Source organism: Panulirus ornatus, chromosome 10 (assembly GCF_036320965.1).
Source record: "Panulirus ornatus isolate Po-2019 chromosome 10, ASM3632096v1, whole genome shotgun sequence".
In the NCBI taxonomy this organism is placed as follows: Eukaryota; Metazoa; Arthropoda; class Malacostraca; order Decapoda; family Palinuridae; genus Panulirus; species Panulirus ornatus.
The window spans coordinates 38,793,690-38,816,261 of record NC_092233.1 but is presented as its reverse complement, the minus strand read 5'-3'; the positions used below and the strand labels follow the sequence as shown (position 1 = coordinate 38,816,261).

The 22,572-nt window shown below is 42.9% G+C and overlaps 1 protein-coding gene across 1 annotated transcript in view; it reads right to left on the bottom strand.

Moving 5' to 3' along the window:
* LOC139750628 (gonadotropin-releasing hormone II receptor-like) overlaps positions 1 to 22,319 on the bottom strand; it is a 326,876-nt gene extending 304,557 nt beyond the window's left edge. The window contains exons 1-2 of the mRNA XM_071665304.1: positions 22,132 to 22,319; positions 21,243 to 21,752 (exon numbers count right to left, since the gene is read on the bottom strand). Coding sequence (XP_071521405.1) covers positions 21,243 to 21,752; positions 22,132 to 22,319 — 698 coding nt within the window. The remainder of the gene's footprint in view (positions 1 to 21,242; positions 21,753 to 22,131) is intronic.
* Between the last annotated feature and the right edge of the window lie 253 nt (positions 22,320 to 22,572).

The following is a 22,572-nucleotide window of genomic DNA, read 5'->3' as shown; positions in this document are numbered from 1 at the left end:
CTGGGGTAAACCATGCAAAGTGTATGGGGCCTGGATGTGGAAAGGGAGCTGTGGTACGGTGCATTATTACATGGCAGCTAGAGACTGAGTGTGAACGAATGGGGCCTTTGATGTTTTTCCTAGCGCTACCTCGCACACATGAGGGGGGAGGGGGTTGTTATTCCATGTTTGGCGAGGTGACGATGGGAACAATTAAAGGCAGACAGTATGAATTATGTACATGTATATGTATATGTCTGTGTGTGTATATATATATGTGTACATTGAGATGTATAGGTATGTATATTGTGTGTGTGTAGACATGTATGTATGTACATGTGTTTGTGGGCGGGTTGGGCCATTCTTTCGTCTGTTTCCTTGCGCTACCTCGCTAACGCGGGAGACAGCGACAAAGCAAAATGATAAAAAAAAATAATAAAATATATATATACATATATATATATATATATATATATATATATATATATATATATATATATATATATATATATATATATATATATATATATATATATATATATATATATATATATATATATTATCCCTGGGGATAGGGGAGAAAGAATACTTCCCACGCATTCCTCACGTGTCGTAGAAAGCGACTAAAGGGGACGGGTGCGTGGATGGAAACACTCCCATCCTTATATTTTAACTTTCTAAAAGGGGAAACAGAAGGAGGAGTCACGCGGGGAGTGCTCATCCTCCTCAAAGGCTTAGATTGGAGTGTCTATAAGTGTATTGATGTAACCAAAATTGGAAAAAAGGCGAGATAGGTAGTATGTTTCAGGAAAGGATACTGGATGTTTTGGTTCTGAGTGAAACGAAGCTCAATGGTAAAGAGGAAGAGTGCTTTGGGAATGTCTTGGGAGTAAATTCAGGGGTTAGTGAGAGGACAATAGCAAGGGAAAGAGTAGAACTACTCCTGAAACAGGAGTGGTGGGAATATGTGATAGAGTGTAAGAAAGTTAACTCTAGTTTGATATGGGTAAAATTGAAAGTGGATGGAGAGAGATGGGTGATTATTGGTGCATATCCACCTGGGCATGAGAAGAAAGATCATGAGAGGCAAGTGTTTTGGGAGCAGCTGAGTGAGTGTGTCAGTAGTTTTGATGCACGAGACCGGGTTATAGTGATGGGTGATTTTAATACAAAGTGAGTAATGTGGCAGTTGATGGAATAATTGGTATGTATTGGGTGTTCAGTGTTCTAAATGTAAATGGTGAAGAGCTTGTAGATTCATATGCTGAAAAAAGGCTGGTGATTGGGAATACCTGTTTTAAAAAGTGAGATATACATAAGTATACGTATGTAAGTAGGAGAGACGGCCAGAAAGCGTTACTGGATTATGTGATAATTCATAGGCGCACGAGAGACTTTTGGATGTAATGTGCTGAGAGGTGCAACTGGAGGGATGTCTGATCATTATCTTGTGGAGTCGAAGGTGAAGATTTGAAGAGGTTTTCAGAGAAGAAGCGAGAATGTTCCGGTGAAAAGAGTGGTGAGAGTAAGTGAGCTTGTGAAGGAGACTTGTGCGAGAAAGTACCAGGAGAGACTGAGTGCAGAATGGAAAAAGGTGATAACAAAGGACGTAAGGTGAGTGGGGGAGGAATGGGATGTATTTAGGGAAGCTGTGATGGATTGCGCAAAAGATGCTTGTGGCATGAGAAGCATGGGAAGTGGGCAGATTAGAAAGGGTAGTGAATGGTGGGATGAAGAAGTAAGATTATTAGTGAAAGAGAAGAGAGAGGCATTTGGACGATTTTTGCAGGGAAATAATGCAAATGACTGGGAGATGTATAAAAGAAAGAGGTAGGAAGTTAAGAGAAAGGTTCAAGAGGTGAAAAACAGGGCAAATGAAAGTTTGGGTGAGAGAGTATCAATAAATTTTAGGAGGAATAAAAAAATGTTTTGGAAGGAGGTAAATAAAGTGCGTAAGACAAGGGAACAAATGGGAACTTCAATTAAGGGGGCTAATGGGGAAGTGATAAAAAGTAGTGGTGATCTAAGAATTAGATGGAGTGAGTATTTTGAAGGTTTGGTGAATGTGTTTGATGATAGAGTGGCAGATATAGAGTGTTTTCGTCGAGGCGGTGTGCAACGTGAGATGGTTAGGGAAAAATGATTTGTTAAAAAGAGAAGAGGTAGGAAAAGCTTTACGGAAAATGAAATCCGGCAAGGCAGCGGGTTTGGATGGTATTGCAGTGGAATTTACTAAAAAAAAGGGGGGTGACTGTATTGTTGACTGGTTGGTAAGGTTATTCAATGTATGTATGATTCATGGTGAGGTGCCTAGGATTGACGGAATGCTTGCATAGTGCCATTGTACAAAGGCAAAGGGGATAAAGGTGAGTGCTCAAATTACAGAGGTATAAGTTTGTTGAGTATTCCTGGTAAATTATATGAGAGGGTATTGATGGAGAGGGTGAAGGCATGTGCAGAGCATCAGATTGAGGAAAAAGGAGTGTGGTTTCAATATTGATAGAGAATGAGTGGATCAGGTGTTTCCTTTGAAGAATGTATGTGAGAAATAGTTAGAAAAGCAAATGGATTTGTATGTATCATTTATAGATCTGGAAAGGGCATATGATAGAGTTCATAGAGATTCTCTGTGGAAGGTATTAAGAATATATGGTGTGGGAGACAAGTTGTCAGAAGCAGTGAAAAGTTTTTATCGAGGATGTAAGGCATGTGTACGTGTAGGAAGAGAGGAAAGTTATTGCTTCTCAGTGAATGTAGGTTTGCGACAGGGGTGTGTGATGTCTCAATGGTTGTTTAATTTGTTTATAGATGGCGTTGTTAGGGAGGTGAAAGCAAGAGTTTTTGAAAGAGGGGCAAGAATGCAGTCTCTTGTGGATGACACAGCTGGGGAAGTGAGTCAGTTGTTGTTCGCTGATGATGCAGCGCTGGTTGCTGATTCATATGAGAAACTACAGAAGCTTGTGACTGAGTTTGGAAAAGTGTGTGAAAGAAGAATGCTGAGAGTAAATGTGAACAAGGTTATTTGGTACAGTAAGGATGAGGGTCAAGTCAATTATGAGGTAAGTCTGAATGGCGAAAAACTGGAGGAAGTGAAGTGTTTTAGATATCTGGAGGTGGATTTGACAGCGGGTGGAACCATGGCAGCGGAAGTGATTCATAGGGTGGGGAAGGGGGTGAAAATTCTGGGAGCCTTGAAGAATGTGTAGAAGTCGAGAACATTATCTCGGAAAATTGGGTATGTTTGAAGGAATAATGGTTTCAACAATGTTATTTGGCTGCGAGGCGTGGGCTATAGATAGAGTTGTGCAGGAAATGAGATGTTTGAGGACATTATGTGGTGTGAGGTGGTTTGATCGAGTAAGTAATAATGGGGTAAGAGAGATGTGTGAAAATAAAAAGAGTGTGGTTGAGAGAGCAGAAGAGGGTGTTTTCAAATGGTTTGGTCACATTGAGAGAATGAGTGAGGAAAGATTGACCAAGAGGATATATGTATCAGAGGCTGAGGGGACGAGGAGAAGTGGGAAACCAAATTGGAGGTGGAAAGATGGAGCGAAAATGAGTTTGAGTGAACGGGGCCTAAACATGCAGGAAGGTGAAAGGTGTGCAAGGAATAGAGTTAATTGGAACGATGTGGTATACCGGGGTTGACGTGCCGTCAATGGATTGAACCAGGGCATGTGAAGCGTCTGGGGTAAACCATGGAAAGTTGTGTGGGGCCTGGATGTGGAAAGGGAGCTGTGATTTCGGTGCATTATTACATGAATGGCAGAGACTGATTGTGAACGAATGTGGCCTTTGTTGTCTTTTCCTAGCGCTACCCTATGAGGGGGAGGGGGTTGTTATTTCGTGTGTGCGGAGGGTTCGATGGGAATGAATAAAGGCAGACAGTATGAATTATGTACATGTGTATAAATGTATAAGTCTGTGTGTGTATATATATGTATACGATGAGATGTATAGGCATGTATATTTGCGTGTGTGGACGTGAATTTATATACATGGGTATGTGAGTGGGTTGGGCCATTCTTTCGTCTGTTTCATTGCGCTAAGTCGCTAACGCGGAAGACAGCGACAAAGCAAAATAAACAAATAAATGAATAAAAATATATATATATATATATATATATATATATATATATATATATATATATATATATATATATATATATTTTTTTTTTTTTTTTTTTTTTATACTTTGTCGCTGTCTCCCGCGTTTGCAAGGTAGCGCAAGGAAACAGACGAAAGAAATGGCCCAACCCCCCCCCATACACATGTACATATACACGTCCACACACGCAAATATACATACCTACACAGCCTTGATTCAATCCACTGACAGCACGTCAACCCCTGTATACCACATCGCTCCAATTCACTCTATTCCTTGCCCTCCTTTCACCCTCCTGCATGTTCAGGCCCCGATCACACAAAATCTTTTTCACTCCATCTTTCCACCTCCAATTTGGTCTCCCTCTTCTCCTCGTTCCCTCCACCTCCGACACATATATCCTCTTGGTCAATCTTTCCTCACTCATTCTCTCCATGTGCCCAAACCATTTCAAAACACCCTCTTCTGCTCTCTCAACCACGCTCTTTTTATTTCCACACATCTCTCTTACCCTTGCGTTACTTACTCGATCAAACCACCTCACACCACACATTGTCCTCAAACATCTCATTTCCAGCACATCCATCCTCCTGCGCACAACTCTATCCATAGCCCACGCCTCGCAACCATACAACATTGTTGGAACCACTATTCCTTCAAACATACCCATTTTTGCTTTCCGAGATAATGTTCTCGACTTCCACACATTTTTCAAGGCTCCCAAAATTTTCGCCCCCTCCCCCACCCTATGATCCACTTCCGCTTCCATGGTTCCATCCGCTGACAGATCCACTCCCAGATATCTAAAACACTTCACTTCCTCCAGCCTCTCACCATTCAAACTCACCTCCCAATTGACTTGACCCTCAACCCTACTGTACCTAATAACCTTGCTCTTATTCACATTTACTCTTAACTTTCTTCTTCCACACACTTTACCAAACTCATTCACCAGCTTCTGCAGTTTCTCACATGAATCAGCCACAAGCGCTGTATCATCAGCGAACAACAACTGACTCACTTCCCAAGCTCTCTCATCCCCAACAGACTTCATACTTGCCCCTCTTTCCAGGACTCTTGCATTTACCTCCCTAACAACCCCATCCATAAACAAATTAAACAACCATGGAGACATCACACACCCCTGCCGCAAACCTATATTCACTGAGAACCAATCACTTTCCTCTCTTCCTACACGTACACATGCCTTACATCCTCTATAAAAACTTTTCACTGCTTCTAACAACTTGCCTCCCACACCATATATTCTTAATACCTTCCACAGAGCATCTCTATCAACTCTATCATATGCCTTCTCCAGATCCATAAATGCTACATACAAATCCATTTGCTTTTCTAAGTATTTTTCACATACATTCTTCAAAGCAAACACCTGATCCACACATCCTCTACCACTTCTGAAACCGCACTGCTCTTCCCCAATCTGATGCTCTGTACATGCCTTCACCCTCTCAATCAATACCCTCCCATATAATTTACCAGGAATACTCAACAAACTTATACCTCTGTAATTTGAGCACTCACTCTTATCCCCTTTGCCTTTGTACAATGGCACTATGCACGCATTCCGCCAATCCTCAGGCACCTCACCATGAGTCATACATACATTAAATAACCTTACCAACCAGTCAACAATACAGTCACCCCCTTTTTTAATAAATTCCACTGCAATACCATCCAAACCTGCTGCCTTGCCGGCTTTCATCTTCCGCAAAGCTTTTACTACCTCTTCTCTGTTTACCAAATCATTTTCCCTAACCCTCTCACTTTGCACACCACCTCGACCAAAACACCCTATATCTGCCACTCTGTCATCAGACACATTCAACAAACCTTCAAAATACTCATTCCATCTCCTTCTCACATCACCACTACTTGTTATCACCTCCCCATTTACGCCCTTCACTGAAGTTCCCATTTGCTCCCTTGTCTTACGCACCCTATTTACCTCCTTCCAGAACATCTTTTTATTCTCCCGAAAATTTACTGATAGTCTCTCAACCCAACTCTCATTTGCCCTTTTTTTCACCTCTTGCACCTTTCTCTTGACCTCCTGTCTCTTTCTTTTATACTTCTCCCACTCAATTGCATTTTTTCCCTGCAAAAATCGTCCAAATGCCTCTCTCTTCTCTTTCACTAATACTCTTACTTCTTCATCCCACCACTCACTACCCTTTCTAAACAGCCCACCTCCCACTCTTCTCATGCCACAAGCATCTTTTGCGCAATCCATCACTGATTCCCTAAATGCATCCCATTCCTCCCCCACTCCCCTTACTTCCATTGTTCTCACCTTTTTCCATTCTGTACACAGTCTCTCCTGGTACTTCCCCACACAGGTCTCCTTCCCAAGCTCACTTACTCTCACCACCTTCTTCACCCCAACATTCACTCCTCTTTTCTGAAAACCCATACTAATCTTCACCTTAGCCTCCATATATATATATATATATATATATATATATCTGGGAGTGGATCTGTCAGCGGATGGAACCATGGAAGCGGAAGTGGATCATAGGGTGGGGGAGGGGGCGAAAATTTTGGGAGCCTTGAAAAATGTGTGGAAGTCGAGAACATTATCTCGGAAAGCAAAAATGGGTATGTTTGAGGGAATAGTGGTTCCAACAATGCTGTATGGTTGCGAGGCGTGGGCTATGGATAGAGATGTGCGCAGGAGGATGGATGTGCTGGAAATGAGATGTTTGAGGACAATGTGTGGTGTGAGGTGGTTTGATCGAGTAAGTAACGTAAGGGTAAGAGAGATGTGTGGAAATAAAAAGAGCGTGGTCGAGAGAGCAGAAGAGGGTGTTTTGAAATGGTTTGGGCACATGGAGAGAATGAGTGAGGAGAGATTGACCAAGAGGATATATGTGTCGGAGGTGGAGGGAACGAGGAGAAGAGGGAGACCAAATTGGAGGTGGAAAGATGGAGTGAAAAAGATTTTGTGTGATCGGGGCCTGAACATGCAGGAGGGTGAAAGGAGGGCAAGAAATAGAGTGAATTGGAGTCATGTGGTATACAGGGGTTGACGTGCTGTCAGTGGATTGAAGCAAGGCATGTGAAGCGTCTGGGGTAAACCATGGAAAGCTGTGTAGGTATGTATATTTGCGTGTCTGGACGTGTGTATGTACATGTGTATGGGGGGGGGGGGGGTTGGGCCATTTCTTTCGTCTGTTTCCTTGCGCTACCTCGCAAACGCGGGAGACAGCGACAAAGTATAAAAAAAAAAAAAAAAAAAAAAAAAAAATATATATATATATATATATATATATATATATATATATATATATATATATATATATATATATATATATATATATATATATATATATATATATATATATATATATGAGTGTCTTAGTGGTTTTCATGCACAAGACAGGCTTATAGTTATGGGTGATTTGAATGCAAAGGTGAGGAATGTGGCAGTTGAGGGAATAATTGGTATACATGGAGTGTTCAGTGTTGTAAATGGAAATGATGAATAGCTTGTAGATTCATGTGCTGAAAAAGGACTGGTGATTGGGAATACCTGGTTTAAAAAGCGAGAAATACGTAAGTATACGTATGTAAGTTACAGAGATGGCCAGAGAGCGTTTTTGGATTACGTGTTAATTGATAGACGCACGAAAGAGAGACTTTTGGATGTTAATGTGATGAGAGGTGCAACTGGAGGGATGTTTGATCATTATCTTGTGGAGGCGAAGGTGAAGATTTGTAGAAGTTATCAGAAAAGAAGAGAGAATGTTGGGGTGAAGAGAGTGGTGAGAGTAAGTGAGCTTGGGAAGGAGACTTGTGTGAGGAAGTACCAGGAGAGACTGAGTACAGAATAGAAAAAGGTTAGAACAAAGCAGGTAAGGGGAATGGGGGAAGAATGGGATGTATTTAGGGAAGCAGTGATGGCTTGCGCAAAAGATGCTTGTGGCATGAGAAGCTTGGGAGGTGGGTTGATTAGAAAAGGTAGTAAGTGGTGGGATGAAGAAGTAAGATTATTAGTGAAAGAGAAGAGAGAAGCATTTGGACAATTTTTGCAGGGAAAAATGCAAATGAGTGGGATAGGTATAAATGAAAGAGGCAGGAGGTCAAGAGAAAGGTGCAAGAGGTGATAAAGAGGGCAAATGAGAGTTGGGGTGAGAGAGTATCATTAAATTTCAGGAAGAATAAAAAGATGTTCTGGAAGGAGGTAAATAAAGTGCGTAAGACAAGGGAGCAAATGTGAACTTCAGTGAAGGGGGCTAATGGGGAGGTGATAACAAGTAGTGGTGATGTGAGAAGGAGATGGAATGAGTATTTTGAAGGATTGTTGAATGTGTTTGATGATAGAGTGGCAGATATAGGGTGTTTTGGTCGAGGTGGTGTGCAAAGTGAGAGGGTTAGGGAAAATGATTTGGTAAATAGAGAAGAGGTAGTAAAAGCTTTGCGGAAGATGAAAGCCGGCAAGGCAGCAGGTTTGGATGGTATTGCAGTGGAATTTATTAAAAAACGGGGTGACTGTATTGTTAACTGGTGGGTAAGGTTATTAAATGTATATATGATTCATGGCGAGGTGCCTGAGGATTGGCGGAATGCTTGCATAGTGCCATTGTACAAAGGCAAAGGGGATAAGAGTGAGTGCTCAAATTACAGAGGTATAAGTTTGTTGAGTATTCCTGGTAAATTATATGGGAGGGTATTTATTGAGAGGGTGAAGGCATGTACAGAGCATCAGATTGGGGAAGTGCAGTGTGGTTTCAGAAGTGGTAGAGGATGTGTGGATCAGGTGTTTGCTTTGAAGAATGTATGTGAGAAATACTTAGAACAACAAATGGATTTGTATGTAGCATTTATGGATCTGGAGAAGGCATATGATAGAGTTGATAGACATGCTCTGTGGAAGGTATTAATAATATATGGTGTGGGAGGCAAGTTGTTAGAAGCAGTGAAAAGTGTTTTTCGAGAATGTAAGGCATGTGTACGTGTAGGTAGAGAGGAAAGTGATTGGTTCTCAGTGAATGTAGGTTTGCGGCAGGGGTGTGTGATGTCTCCATGGTTGTTTAATTTGTTTATGGATGGGGTTGTTAGGGAGGTGAATGCAAGAGTTTTGGAAAGAGGGGCAAGTATGAAGTCTGTTGTGGATGAGAGAGCTTGGGAAGTGAGTCAGTTGTTGTTCGCTGATGATACAGCGCTGGTGGCTGATTCGAGTGAGAAACTGCAGAAGCTGGTGACTGAGTTTGGTAAAGTCTGTGAAAGAAGAAAGTTAAGAGTAAATGTGAATAAGAGCAAGGTTATTAGGTACAGTAGGGTTGAGGGTCAAATCAATTGGGAGGTAAGTTTGAATGGAGAAAAACTGGAGGAAGTAAAGTGTTTTAGATATCTGGGAGTGGATCTGGCAGCGGATGGAACCATGGAGGCGGAAGTGAATCATAGGGTGGGGGAGAGGGCGAAAATTCTGGGAGCATTGAAGAATGTTTGGAAGTCGAGAACATTATCTCGGAAAGCAAAAATGGGTATGTTTGAAGGAATAGTGGTTCCAACAATGTTGTATGGTTGCGAGGCGTGGGCTATGGATAGAGTTGTGCGCAGGAGGGTGGATGTGCTGGAAATGAGATGTTTGAGGACAATATGTGGTGTGAGGTGGTTTGATCGAGTAAGTAATGTAAGGGTAAGAGAGATGTATGGAAATAAAAAGAGTGTGGTTGAGAGAGCAGAAGAGAGTGTTTTGAAATGGTTTGGTCACATGGAGAGAATGAGTGAGGAAAGATTGACCAAGAGGATATATGTGTCAGAGGTGGAGGGAATGAGGAGAAGTGGGAGACCAAATTTTAGGTGGAAAGATGGAGTGAAAAAGATTTTGAGTTATCGGGGTCTAAACATGCAGGAGGGTGAAAGGTGTGCAAGGAATAGAGTGAATTGGAACGATGTGGTATACCGTGGTCGACGTGCTGTCAATGGATTGAACCAGGGCATGTGATGCGTCTCGGGTAAACCATGGAAAGTTGTGTGGAGCCTGTGGAAAGGGAGCTGTGGTTTCGGTGCATTATTACATGGCAGCTAGAGACTGAGTGTGAACGAATGGGGCCTTTGGAGTCTTTTTCTAGCGCTACCTCGCACACATGAGGGGGGAGGGGGTTGTTAATCCATGTGTGGCGGGGTGACGATGGGAACAAATAAAGGCAGACAGTATGAATTATGTACATGTGTATATATGTCTGTGTGTGTATATATATGTGTACATTGAGATGTATAGGTATGTATATTTGCGTGTGTGGACGTGCATGTATGTATATACATGTGTATGTGGGCGGGTTGGGCCATTCTTTCGTCTGTTTCCTTACGCTACCTCGCTAACGCGGGAGACAGTGACAAAGCAAGATAAATAAATAAAAGTAAAAAAATAAATAAATAAATATATATATATATATATATATATATATATATATATATATACATATATATTTGCTTTGTCGCTGTCTCCCGCGTTTGCGAGGTAGCGCAAGGAAACAGACGAAAGAAATGGCCCAAACCACCCCCATACACATGTATATACATACGTCCACACACGCAAATATACATACCTACACAGCTTTCCATGGTTTACCCTAGACGCTTCACATGCCCTGATTCAATCCACTGACAGCACGTCAACCCCGATATACCACATCGATCCAATTCACTCTATTCCTTGCCCTCCTTTCACCTTCCTGCATGTTCAGGCCCCAATCACACAAAATCTTTTTCACTCCATCTTTCCACCTCCAATTTGGTCTCCCACTTCTCCTCGTTCCCTCCACCTCCGAAACATATATCCTCTTGGTCAATCTTTCCTCACTCATTCTCTCCATGTGCCCAAACCATTTCAAAACACCCTCTTCTGCTCTCTCAACCACGCTCTTTTTATTTCCACACATCTCTCTTACCCTTACGTTACTTACTCGATCAAACCACCTCACACCACACATTGTCCTCAAACATCTCATTTCCAGCACATCCATCCTCCTGCGCACAACTCTATCCATAGCCCACCCCTCGCAACCATATAACATTGTTGGAACCACTATTCCTTCAAACATACCCATTTTTGCTTTCCGAGATAATGTTCTCGACTTCCACACATTCTTCAAGGCTCCCAGGATTTTCGCCCCCTAACCCACCCTATGATCCACTTCCGCTTTCATGGTTCCATCCGCTGCCAGATATACTCCCAGATATCTAAGACACTTTACTTCCTCCAGTTTTTCTCCATTCAAACTTACCTCCTAGTTGACTTGACCCTCAACCCTACTGTACCTAATTACCTTGCTCTTATTCACATTTACTCTTAACTTTCTTCTTTCACACACTTTACCAAACTCAGTCACCAGCTTCTGCAGTTTCTCACATGAATCATCCACCAGCGCTGTATCATCAGCGAACAACAACTGACACTTCCCAAGCTCTCTCATCCCCAACAGATTTCATACTTGCCCCTCTTTCCAAAACTCTTGCATTCACCTCCCTAACAACCCCATCCATAAACAAATTAAACAACCATGGAGACATCACACACCCCTTCCGCAAACCTACATTCACTGAGAACCAATCACTTTCCTCTCTTCCTACACGTACACATGCCTTACATCCTCGATAAAAACTTTTCACTGCTTCTAACAACTTTCCTCCCACACCATATATTCTTAATACCTTCCACAGAGCATCTCTATCAACTCTATCATATGCCTTCTCCAGATCCATAAATGCTACATACAAATCCATTTGCTTTTCTAAGTATTTCTCACATACATTCTTTAAAGCAAACACCTGATCCACACATCCTCTACCACTTCTGAAACCACACTGCTCTTCCCCAATCTGATGCTCTGTACATGCCTTTACCCTCTCAATCAATACCCTCCCATATAATTTATCAGGAATACTCAACAAACTTATACCTCTGTGATTTGAGCACTCACTCTTATCCCCTTTGCCTTTATACAAAGTGAAAGAAAAGAGAGAGGCATTTGGACGATTTTTGCAGGGAAAAAATGCAATTGAGTGGGAGATGTATAAAAGAAAGAGACAGGAGGACAAGAGAAAGGTGCAAGAGGTGAAAAAGAAGGCAAATGAGAGTTGGGGTGAGAGAGTATCATTAAATTTTAGGGAGAATAAAAAGATGTTCTGGAAGGAGGTAAATAAAGTGCGTAAGACAAGGGAGCAAATGGGAACTTCAGTGAATGGCGCAAATGGGGAGGTGATAACAAGTAGTGGTGATGTGAGAAGGAGATGGAGTGAGTATTTTGAAGGTTTGTTGAATGTGTTTGATGATAGAGTGGCAGATATAGGGTGTTTTGGTCGAGGTGGTGTGCAAAGTGAGAGAGTTAGGGAAAATGATTTGGTAAACAGAGAAGCAGTAGTAAAAGCTTTGCGGAAGATGAAAGCCGGCAAGGCAGCAGGTTTGGATGGTATCGCAGTGGAATTTATTAAAAAAGGGGTGACTGTATTATTGACTGGTTGGTAAGGTTATTTAATGTATGTATGACTCATGGCGAGGTGCCTGAGGATTGGCGGAATGCGTGCATAGTGCCATATATATATGTATATATATATATATATATATATATATATATATATATATATATATATATATATATATATATATATATATATGTTATATCATATATTATTATCATTATTTTGCTTTGTCGCTGTCTCCCGCGTTAGCGACGTAGCGCAAGGAAACAGGCGAAAGAATGGCCCAACCTACCCACATACACATGTATGTACATGCACGTCTATACACGGAAATATACAGACCTATACATCTCAACGTATACATATATATATACACACAGACATGTAGATATATACACATGTACATAATTCATAATGTCTGCCCTTATTCATTCCCATCGCGAACCCGCCACACATGAAATTACAACCCCCTCCTCCCTCAAGTGCGCGAGGTAGCGCTAGGAAAAGACAACAAATGCAACATTCGTTCACACTCAGTCTCTAACTGTCATGTAATAAAGTACCGAAACCACAGCTCAATTTCCACATCCAGGTCCCACAGAACTTTCCATGGTTTACCCCAGACGCTTCACATGCCCTCTATCAATACATTGACAGCACGTCGACCCCGGTATACCACATCGTTCCAATTCAGTCTATTCCTTGCACGCCTTTCACCCTCCTGCATGTTCAGGCCGCGATCACTGAATAACTTTTTCACTCCATCTTTCCTTCTCCAATATGGGGTCCCACTTTTCCTCGTTCCCTCCACCTCTGACACATATATCCTCTTGGTCAATCTTTCCTCACTCATTCTCTCCATATGACCAGACCATTTCAAAACACTTCTGCTCTCTCAACCACACTCTTTCTATTACCACACATCTCTCTTACCTTATTACTTACTCGATCAAACCACCTCACACGACATAAACCCTCCTCCGCACAACTCGATCTATAGCCCACGCCTCGCAGCCATATAACATTGTTGGATCCACTATTCCCTCAAACGTATCCATTTCGGTTTTCCGAGATAATGTTCTCGACTTCCACACATTCTTCAACGCTCCCATAACTTTCGCTCCCTCTCCAACTTCCGCTTCCATGGTTCCATCCGCTGCCAAATCCACTCCCAGATATCTAAAACACTTCCCTTCCTCCAGTTTTTCTCCATTCAAACTTACCTCCCAATTGACTTGTCCCTCAGCCCTACTGTACCAAATAACGTTGCTCTTATTCACATTTAAACTCAGCTCTCTTCTTTCACGCACTTTACCAAACTCAGTCACCAGCTTCTACAATTTCTCACACAAATCAGCCACCAGCGCTGTATCATCAGCGAACAACAACTGACTCACTTCCCAAGCTCTCTCATCCACAACAGACTGCATACTTGCCCTTCTTTCGTAAACTCTCATTCATCTCCCTAGCAACCCCATCCATAAACAAATTAAACAACCATGGAGATATCACACACCTCTGCCTCGAACCAATATTCACTGAGAACCAATCACTTTCCTCTCTTCCTACACGTACACATGTCTTACATCCTCGATAAAAACTTTTCACTGCTTCTGACAGCGTGCCCCCACACCATATATTCTTAATACCTTCCACAGAACAACTCTATCATATGCCTTCTCCAGATCCATAGATGCTAAATAAAAATCCTTTTGCTTTTCTAAGTATTTCTCACATACATTATTCAAATAAAACATCAGATGCAAACAGTGATGGCTTGCGCAAAAGATTCATGTGGCATGAGAAGTTTGGGAGGTTGGCAGATTAGAAAGGGTAGTGAGTAGTGGGATGAAGAAGTAAGATTATTAATGAAAGAGAAGAGAGAGGCATTTGGACGATCTTTGCAGGGAAATGATGCAAATGACTGGGAGATGTATAAAACAAAGAGGCAGGAGGTCAAGAAAAAGGTGCAAGAGGTGAAAAAGAGGGCATATGAGAGTTTGGGTGGGGGAGTATCATTAAATTTTACGGAGAATAAAATGATGTTTTGGAAGGAGGTAAATAAAGTGCGTAAGACAAGAGAACAAATGGGAACTTCAGTGAAGGGGGCTAATGGGGAGGTGATAACAAGTAGTGGTAGTGTGAGGAGATAGTGTTTTGTGAAGGTTTGTTGAATGTGTTTGTTGATAGAGTGGTAGATATAGGGTGTTTTGGTAGAGGTGGTGTGCAAAGTGAGAGGGTTAGGGAGAATGATTTGGTAAACAGAGAAGAGGAAGTAAAAGCTTTGCGAAAGATGAAAGCCGACAAGGCAGCAGGTTTGGATGTTATTGCAGTGGAATGTATGAAGAAAGGTTGTGACTGTATTGCTGACTGGTTGGTAAGGTTATTTGTATGTATGTATGTATGTATGTATGTATGTATGAAGGATTGGAGGAATGCTTGCATAGTGCCATTGTACAAAGGCAAAGAGAATGTAAGTGAGTGCTCAAATTACAAAGGTTTAAGTTTGTTGAGTATTCTTGGGAAATTATATGGGAGGGTATAGATTGAGAGGGTGAAGGTGTGTACAATACATCAGACTGGGAAAGAGCAGTATGGTTTCAGAAGTGGTATACGATGTGTGGATCAGGTGGTTGCTTTGAAGAATGTATATGAAAAATACTTAGAAAAGCAAATGGATCTTTATATACCATATATGGATCTGGAAAAGGCATATGGTAGAGGTGATAGAGATGCTCTGTGGAAGGTATTAAGAATATATGACGTGGGGGCAAGTTACTAGAAGCAGTGAAAAGTTTTTTTCGAGGATGTAAGGCTTGTGTACGTGTAGGAAGAGAGGAAAGTGATTGGTTCTCAGTGAATGTTGGTTTGCGACAGCGGTGTGTGATGTCTCCATGGTTTTTTAATTTGTTTGTGGATGAGGTTGTTAGGGAGATGAATGCAAGAGTTTTGGAAAAGAGGGCAAGTATGAAGTCTGTTATGGATGAGAGAGCTTGGGAAGTGAGTCAGTTGGTGTTCGCTGATGATAAAGCGCTGGTGGCTGATTCGTGTAAGAAAGTGCAGAAGCTAGTGACTAAGTTTGGTAAAGTGTGTGAAAGAAGAAAGCTGAGAGTAAATGTGAATAAGAGCAAGGTCATTATGTACAGTAGGGTTGAGGGACAAAATCAATTGGGAGGTAAGTTTGAATGGAGAAAAACTGGAGGAAGTGAAGTGTTCTAGATATCTGGGAGTGGATTTGGTAGCGGATGGAACCATGGAAGTGTAATTGAATCATAGGGTGGGGGAGGGTGCAAAAGTTCTGGGAGCGTTGAAGAATGCGTGGAAGTCGAAAACATTATCTCGGAAAGCAAAAATGGGTATGTTTGAAGGAATAGTGGTTCCAAAAATGTTATGGAGTTGCGAGGCGTGGGCTATAGATAGAGTCGTGCGGAGGAGGGTGGATGTGATGGAAATGAGATATTTGAGGACAATATGTGGTGTGAGGTGGTTTGATCGTGTAAGTAATGTAAGGGTGAGAGAGATGTGTGGTAATAAAAAGAGTGTGGTTAAGAGAGCAGAAGAGACTGTTTTCAAATGGCTTGGTCACATGGAGAGAACGAGTGAGGAAAGATTGACCAAGAGGATATATGTATCAGAGGCGGAGGGAACGAGGAGAAGTGGGAGACCAAATTGGAGGTGGAAAGATGGAGTGAAAAAGATTTTGAGTGATCGTCGCCTGAACATGCAGGAGGGTGAAAGGCGTGAAAGGAATAGAGTGAATTGGAACGATGTGGTATACCAGGGTCGACGTGCTGTCAATGGATTGAACCAGGGCATGTGAAGCGTCTGGGTTAAACCATGAAAAGTTCTCTGGGGCCTGGGTGTGGAAAGGGAGCTGTGGTTTCGGTGAATTATTACGTGGCAGCTAGAGACTGAGTGTGAACGGAATGTGGCCTTTGTTGTCCTTTCGTAGCGCTACCTGGCGCACAAGAGGGGGCTGGGGATTGTTGGTTCATGTGTGGCGGGGTGGCGATGGGAATGACTAAAGGCAGACAGTATGAATTATATACATGTGCATAAATGTATATGTTTGTGTGTGTATATATACATGTATACGTTGAGATTTAAAGGTATGTATACTTCTGTGTGTTGACGTGTATGTATGTACATGTGTATGTGGGTGGGTTGGACCATTCTTTCGTCTGTTTCTTTGCGCTGTCTCGCTAGCGCGGGAGACAGCGACTAAAGGGGACGGGAGCAGGGGGTCCAGAAACCCTCCCCTCCTTGTATTTAAACTTTCTAAAATGGGAAACAGAAGAAGGAGTACCGCGGGGAGTGCTCATCCTCCTCGAAGGCTCAGATTGGGGTGTCTAAATGTGTGTGGATGAAACCAAGATGAGGAAAAAGGAGTGATAGGTAGTATGTTTGAGGAAAGGAACCTGGATGTTTTGGATCTGAGTGAAACGAAGCTCAAGATTAAAGGGGAAGAGTGGTTTGGGAAGGTCTTGGGAGTAAAGTCAGGGGTTAGTGAGAGGACAAGAGCAAGGGAAGGAGTAGCACTACTCCTGAAACAGAATTGGGGGAGTATGTGATAGAGTGTAAGAAAGTAAATTCTGGATTGATATGGGTAAAACTGAAAGTTGATGGAGAGTGATGGGTGATTATTGGTGCATATGCACTTGGGCATGAGAAGAAAGATCATGAGAGGCAATGTTTTGGGAGCAGCTGAATGATTGTTTTAGTGGTTTTGATTCACTAGACCGGGTTATAGTGATGGGTGATTTGAATGCAAAGGTGAGGAATGTGGCAGTTGAGGGAATAATTGGAATACATGGGATGTTCAGTGTTGTAAATGGAAATGAAGAGCTTGTAGATTTATGTGCTGAAAAAGGACTGGTGATTGGGAAAACCTGGTTTAAAAAGCGAGATATACATAAGTATACGTATTTAAGTAGGAGAGATGGCCAGAGAGCGTTATAGGATTACGTGTTAATTGATAGGCGCGCGAAAGAGAGACTTTTGGATGTTAATGTGTTGAGAGGTGCAACTGGAGGGATGTCTGATCATTATCTTGTGGAGGCGAAGGTGAAGATTTGTAGGGGTTTTCAGAAAAGAAAAGAGGATGTTGGAGTGAAGAGAGTGGTGAGAGTAAGTGAGCTTGGGAAGGAGACTTGTGTGAGGACGTACCAGGAGAGACTGAGTACAGAATGGAAAAAGTTGAGAACAAAGGAGGTAAGGGGAATGGTGAAGGAATGGGATGTATTTAGGGATGCAGTGATGGCTTGCGCAAAAGATGCTTGTGGCATGAGAAGCGTGGGAGGTGGGTTGATTGGAAAGGGTAGTGATTGGTGGGATGAAGAAGTAAGATCATTAGTGAAAGGGAAGAGAGAGGCATTTCGAGGGTTTTTGCAGGGAAAAATGCAAATGAGTGGGAGATGTATAAAAGGAAGAGGCAGGAGGTCAAGAGCAAGGTGCAAGAGATGAAAAAGAGGGCAAATGAGAGTTGGGGTGAGAGAGTATCATTAAATTTTAGGGAGAATAGAAAGATGTTTTGGAAGGAGGTAAATAAAGTGCCTAAGACAAGGGAGCAAATGGGAACTTCATTGAAGGGGGCTAATGGGGATGTGATAACAAGTAGTGGTGATGTGAGAAGGAGATGGAGTGAGTAATTTGAAGGTTTGTTGAATGTGTTTGGTGATAGAGTGGCAGATACAGGGTGTTTTGGTCGAGGTGGTGCGCAGTAGTAAAACCTTTGCGAATGATGAAAGCTGGCAAGGCAGCAGGTTTGGGATAGTATTGTTGACTGTATTGTTGACTGGTTGGTAAGGTTATTTAATGTATGTATGATTCATGGTGAGGTACCTGAGGATTGGCGGAATGCTTGCATAGTGCCATTGTACAAAGACAAAGGGGATGAGAGTGAGTGCTCAAATTACAGAGGTATAAGTTTGTTGAGTATTCCTGGTAAATTATATGGGAGGGTATTGATTGAGAGGGTGAAGGCATGTACAGAGCATCAGACTGAGGAAGAGCAGTGTGGTTTCAGAAGTGGTAGAGGATGTGTGGATCAGGTGTTTGCTTTGACGAATGTATGTGAGAAATACTTAGAAAAACCAATGGATTTGTATGTAGCATTTATGGATCTGGAGAAGGCATATAATAGAGCTGATGGAGATGCTCTGTGGAAGGTATTAAGAATATATGGTGTAGGAGGCAAGCTGTTAAAAGCAGTGAAAAGTTTTTATCGAGGATGTAAGGCATATGTACGTGTAGGAATAGAGGAAAGTGATTGGTTCTCAGTGAATATAGGTTTGCGGCAGGGGTGTGTGATGTCTCCATGGTTGTTTAATTTGTTTATGGATGGGGTGGTTAGGGAGGTGAATGCAAGAGCTTTGGAAACAGGGGCAAGTATGCAGTCTGTTGTGGATGCGAGTGCTTGGGAAGTGAGTCAGTAGTTTTTCGCTTATGATACAGCGCTGTTGGCTGATTCATGTGAGAAACTGCAGAAGCTCGAGACTGAGTTTGGTAAAGTGTGTGAAAGAAGAAAGTTAAGAATAAATGTGAAGAACAGCAAGGTTATTAGGTACAGTAAGGTTGAGGGACAAGTCAATTGGGAGGTAAGTTTGAATGGAGTATAACTGGAGGAAGTAAAGTGTTTTGATATCTGGGAGTGGATCTGGCAGCGGATGGAACCATGGAGGCGGAAGTGAATCATAGGGTGGGGGAGGGGGCGAAAATTCTGTGAGTCTTGAAGAATGTTTGGGGGTCGAGAACATTATCTCGGAAAGCAAAAATGGGTATGTTTGAATGAATAGTGTTTCCAACAATGTCGTATGGTTGCGAGGCGTGGGATATGGATAGAGTTGTGTGCAGGAGGGTGGATGTGCTGGAAATGAGATGTTTGAGGACAACATGTGGTGTGAGGTGGTTTGATCGAGTAAGTACTGTAAGGGTAAGAGAGATGTGTGGAAATAAAAAGAGTGTGGTTGAGAGAGCAAAAGAGGGTGCTTTGAAATGGTTTGGTCACATGGAGAAAATGAGTGAGGAAAGATTGACCAAGAGGATATATGTGTCGGAGGTGGAGGGAACGAGAAGTGGGAGACCAAATTTTAGGTGGAAAGATGGAGTGAAAAAGATTTTGAGTGATCGGGGCCTGAACATGCAGAAGGGTGAAAGGCGGGTAAGGAATAGAGTGAATTGGATCGATGTGGTATACCGGGGTTGACGTGCTGTCAGTGGATTGAATCAGGGCATGTGAAGCGTCTGGGGTAAACCATGGAAAATAGTGTGGGGCCTGGATGTGGAAAGGGAGCTGTGGTTTCGGGCATTATTGCATGACAGCTAGAGACTGAGTGTGAACGAATGTTGCCTTTGTTGTCTTTTCCTAGCGCTACCTCGCACACATGAGGGGGGAGGGGGATAGTATTCCATGTGTGGCGAGGTGGCGATGGAAATGAATAAAGGCAGACAGTGTGAACTGTGTGCATGGGTATATATGTATGTGTCTGTGTGTGTATATATATGTGTACATTGAGATGTATAGGTATGTATTTTTGCGTGTGTGGACGTGTATGTATATACATGTGTATGGGGGTGGGTTGGGCCATTTCTTTCGTCTGTTTCCTTGCGCTACCTCGCAAACGCGGGAGACGGCGACAAAGCAAAATAAAAAATAATATATATATATATATATATATATATATATATATATATATACTTGCTGCCTTCATCCATTTCTGTCGCTACCCCGCCACACAAGAAATAGCTTCGCTACCCCCGCTTCAGCGAGGTAGCGCGAGGAAAACAGACAAAAGCAGGCGCACACAGACTTTCATACAGGTAAAGAAATGGTACATACATACGAAGGTTAGGAGAGGGACAACACAAGTGTAAAACTCTCCCCATAACGCACAAATGGTGACAACACACACACACACACACACACACACACACACACACACACACACACACACACACACACACACACACACACACACACACACACACACACACACACAACAGCCTAAGTCAGGCACACATTTATCGACCAACTCGAAAGGGGAAGAACACCTGAGTTGGATATGGCCCGACTGCACGCTAGAATTCAAACCGTGCGTGAACCATGGCGATCGTATGATCAATCTTAGAGTGAGAAACACGGCAGACAAAGCTCACTAACAAACTAATGTCTTCTGCACCTCATTACCTACACTGATGCGTGAACATTGCCCAGCTACGGACATATACCTGTATCCCTCACACACTGCCATCCTTCAGACAGCCACACTTACTGATACCATACATTCCATCCTTCCAGCCTACCCTTTTCCAGTGGAACCAACGAAACATTCCGTCCTTCCAGACCACCTTCCTCCATTGGAACAAACCAAAGACTCCGTCCTTGTAAACTACCTTTTTCCAGTGGAACGTACCAAGTTTCCGTCCTTCCAGACTACCTTCCTCCATTGAAGCCAACTAAACACTCCGTCCTCCACAACTACACTTTTCCAGTACAATCAAACAAAAATTGTCATTCCAGACTTAAAACCATACACCCAGAGGCTTACAGGAGGGCACTACTTCATCAGAGCTTCATCCACAATTTCACTTTCAAATTCTGTCGGTGTTTTCGTCCACAATTTCATCCAGTAACAGACATAAGAACATCTAGATATTCCACCACAGACTCATCCTACAGTGTCCCCAACAGACCCAGCCGTAGACTTACCCAGCGATAGACCTGAGAACGGAGATGTTGCCCAGGGCGGAGAGGACCATGAGACAAGTGTAGGCGCTGATGGTGATGATGTGGGACGTGTTGAACATCATCTCCAAGGGCATCTCCTTCGCCAGGCCCTTCATTCCCTCCTCGGTCTCGTTGTAGGGCCCAGACGAGACATTGAACAGCGTCTCGTTGGTCGTGTTCTCGAGGGTGTCCAAGGGAAGGAACGAGTCATCCATCCTCCTTCTCGAGAACAATTGTCGGAAGGTTGAAGACAAGTCCTGCCCACTGTTATACGACCCCTCTAGGTTCTGGCCAACAGTGTACGACCCACCCAAGGTCATCTTCAGGAGGAGGGAGTCCTGGCTAGTGTCGTCCTCGTGGTAGGGATGTTGGCCAGGCACCTCGTTGGTGGTGCTTCTGCTGCTGCTCTCGCTGGAATTCGAAACCATACCGATGAATGTTCCCTTCACAGCTCCAGTATTGTCTCTGGCCGGAGATGCATCCAACCTTGGCCTAGACAGGGTTACAAAAGATGTTCATAATCTCTTCTCATACCGGAAAATAAAATCTATAAAGATCTCAGAAATCTGAATACATAATGATACTTTATTGTTTTCTTCAAGAATGGACAGCCTAACAATCCACACACTTGACTTTTATCATTTCTACAAATGCCGAATTATTCAGGTCGCACTTCTAACTTCTCCTTAAGCCAAACTTCGATGACTTATAACAATTTCCATCCGTAGGATATTTACGGTCTGTTGTGCACAACCCTCAAGCACTCCATCTTGTGCACGGCACGCAAGCATTCCCTGTTGTTTGCCGCACTCAAGCACTCCCTGATTCTTCCCGCAATCTGCATTCCCTGTTGTGCACCTCCCCTAAGCACCTCCTGTTGTGCACCGCCATCAAGAATTTCCTGTTTGCACCGCTCTCAAGCACCCATTGTTGCGCACCGCCTTCAAGCACTTCCGGTTCTGCACCACCATCAAGTATATCCTGTTTTGCACCGCTCTCAAACAGTCCTTGCTGTGCATCGCCCTCAAACATTCCCTGTTGTTTACCGCCCTCAAACATCCCCTGTTGTGCACAGCCTTCAAGTATTCCCTATTGTGCAGCGCCTTCAAGAATTCCCTGTTGTGAACCACCGTTGAGCTTTTCCCGTTGTGCACTGAACTCTTGCACTCTCTGTTCTGCACCGCACATACGTATTCCCTGTTGTGCACTGCACTCAACCATTCCTTGTTGTGCACCACCCTCAAGCAATCCCTGTTGTGCACCACCCTCAAACACCCTTTTGTGCAACCCCATCAAGCACTTCCTGTTGTGC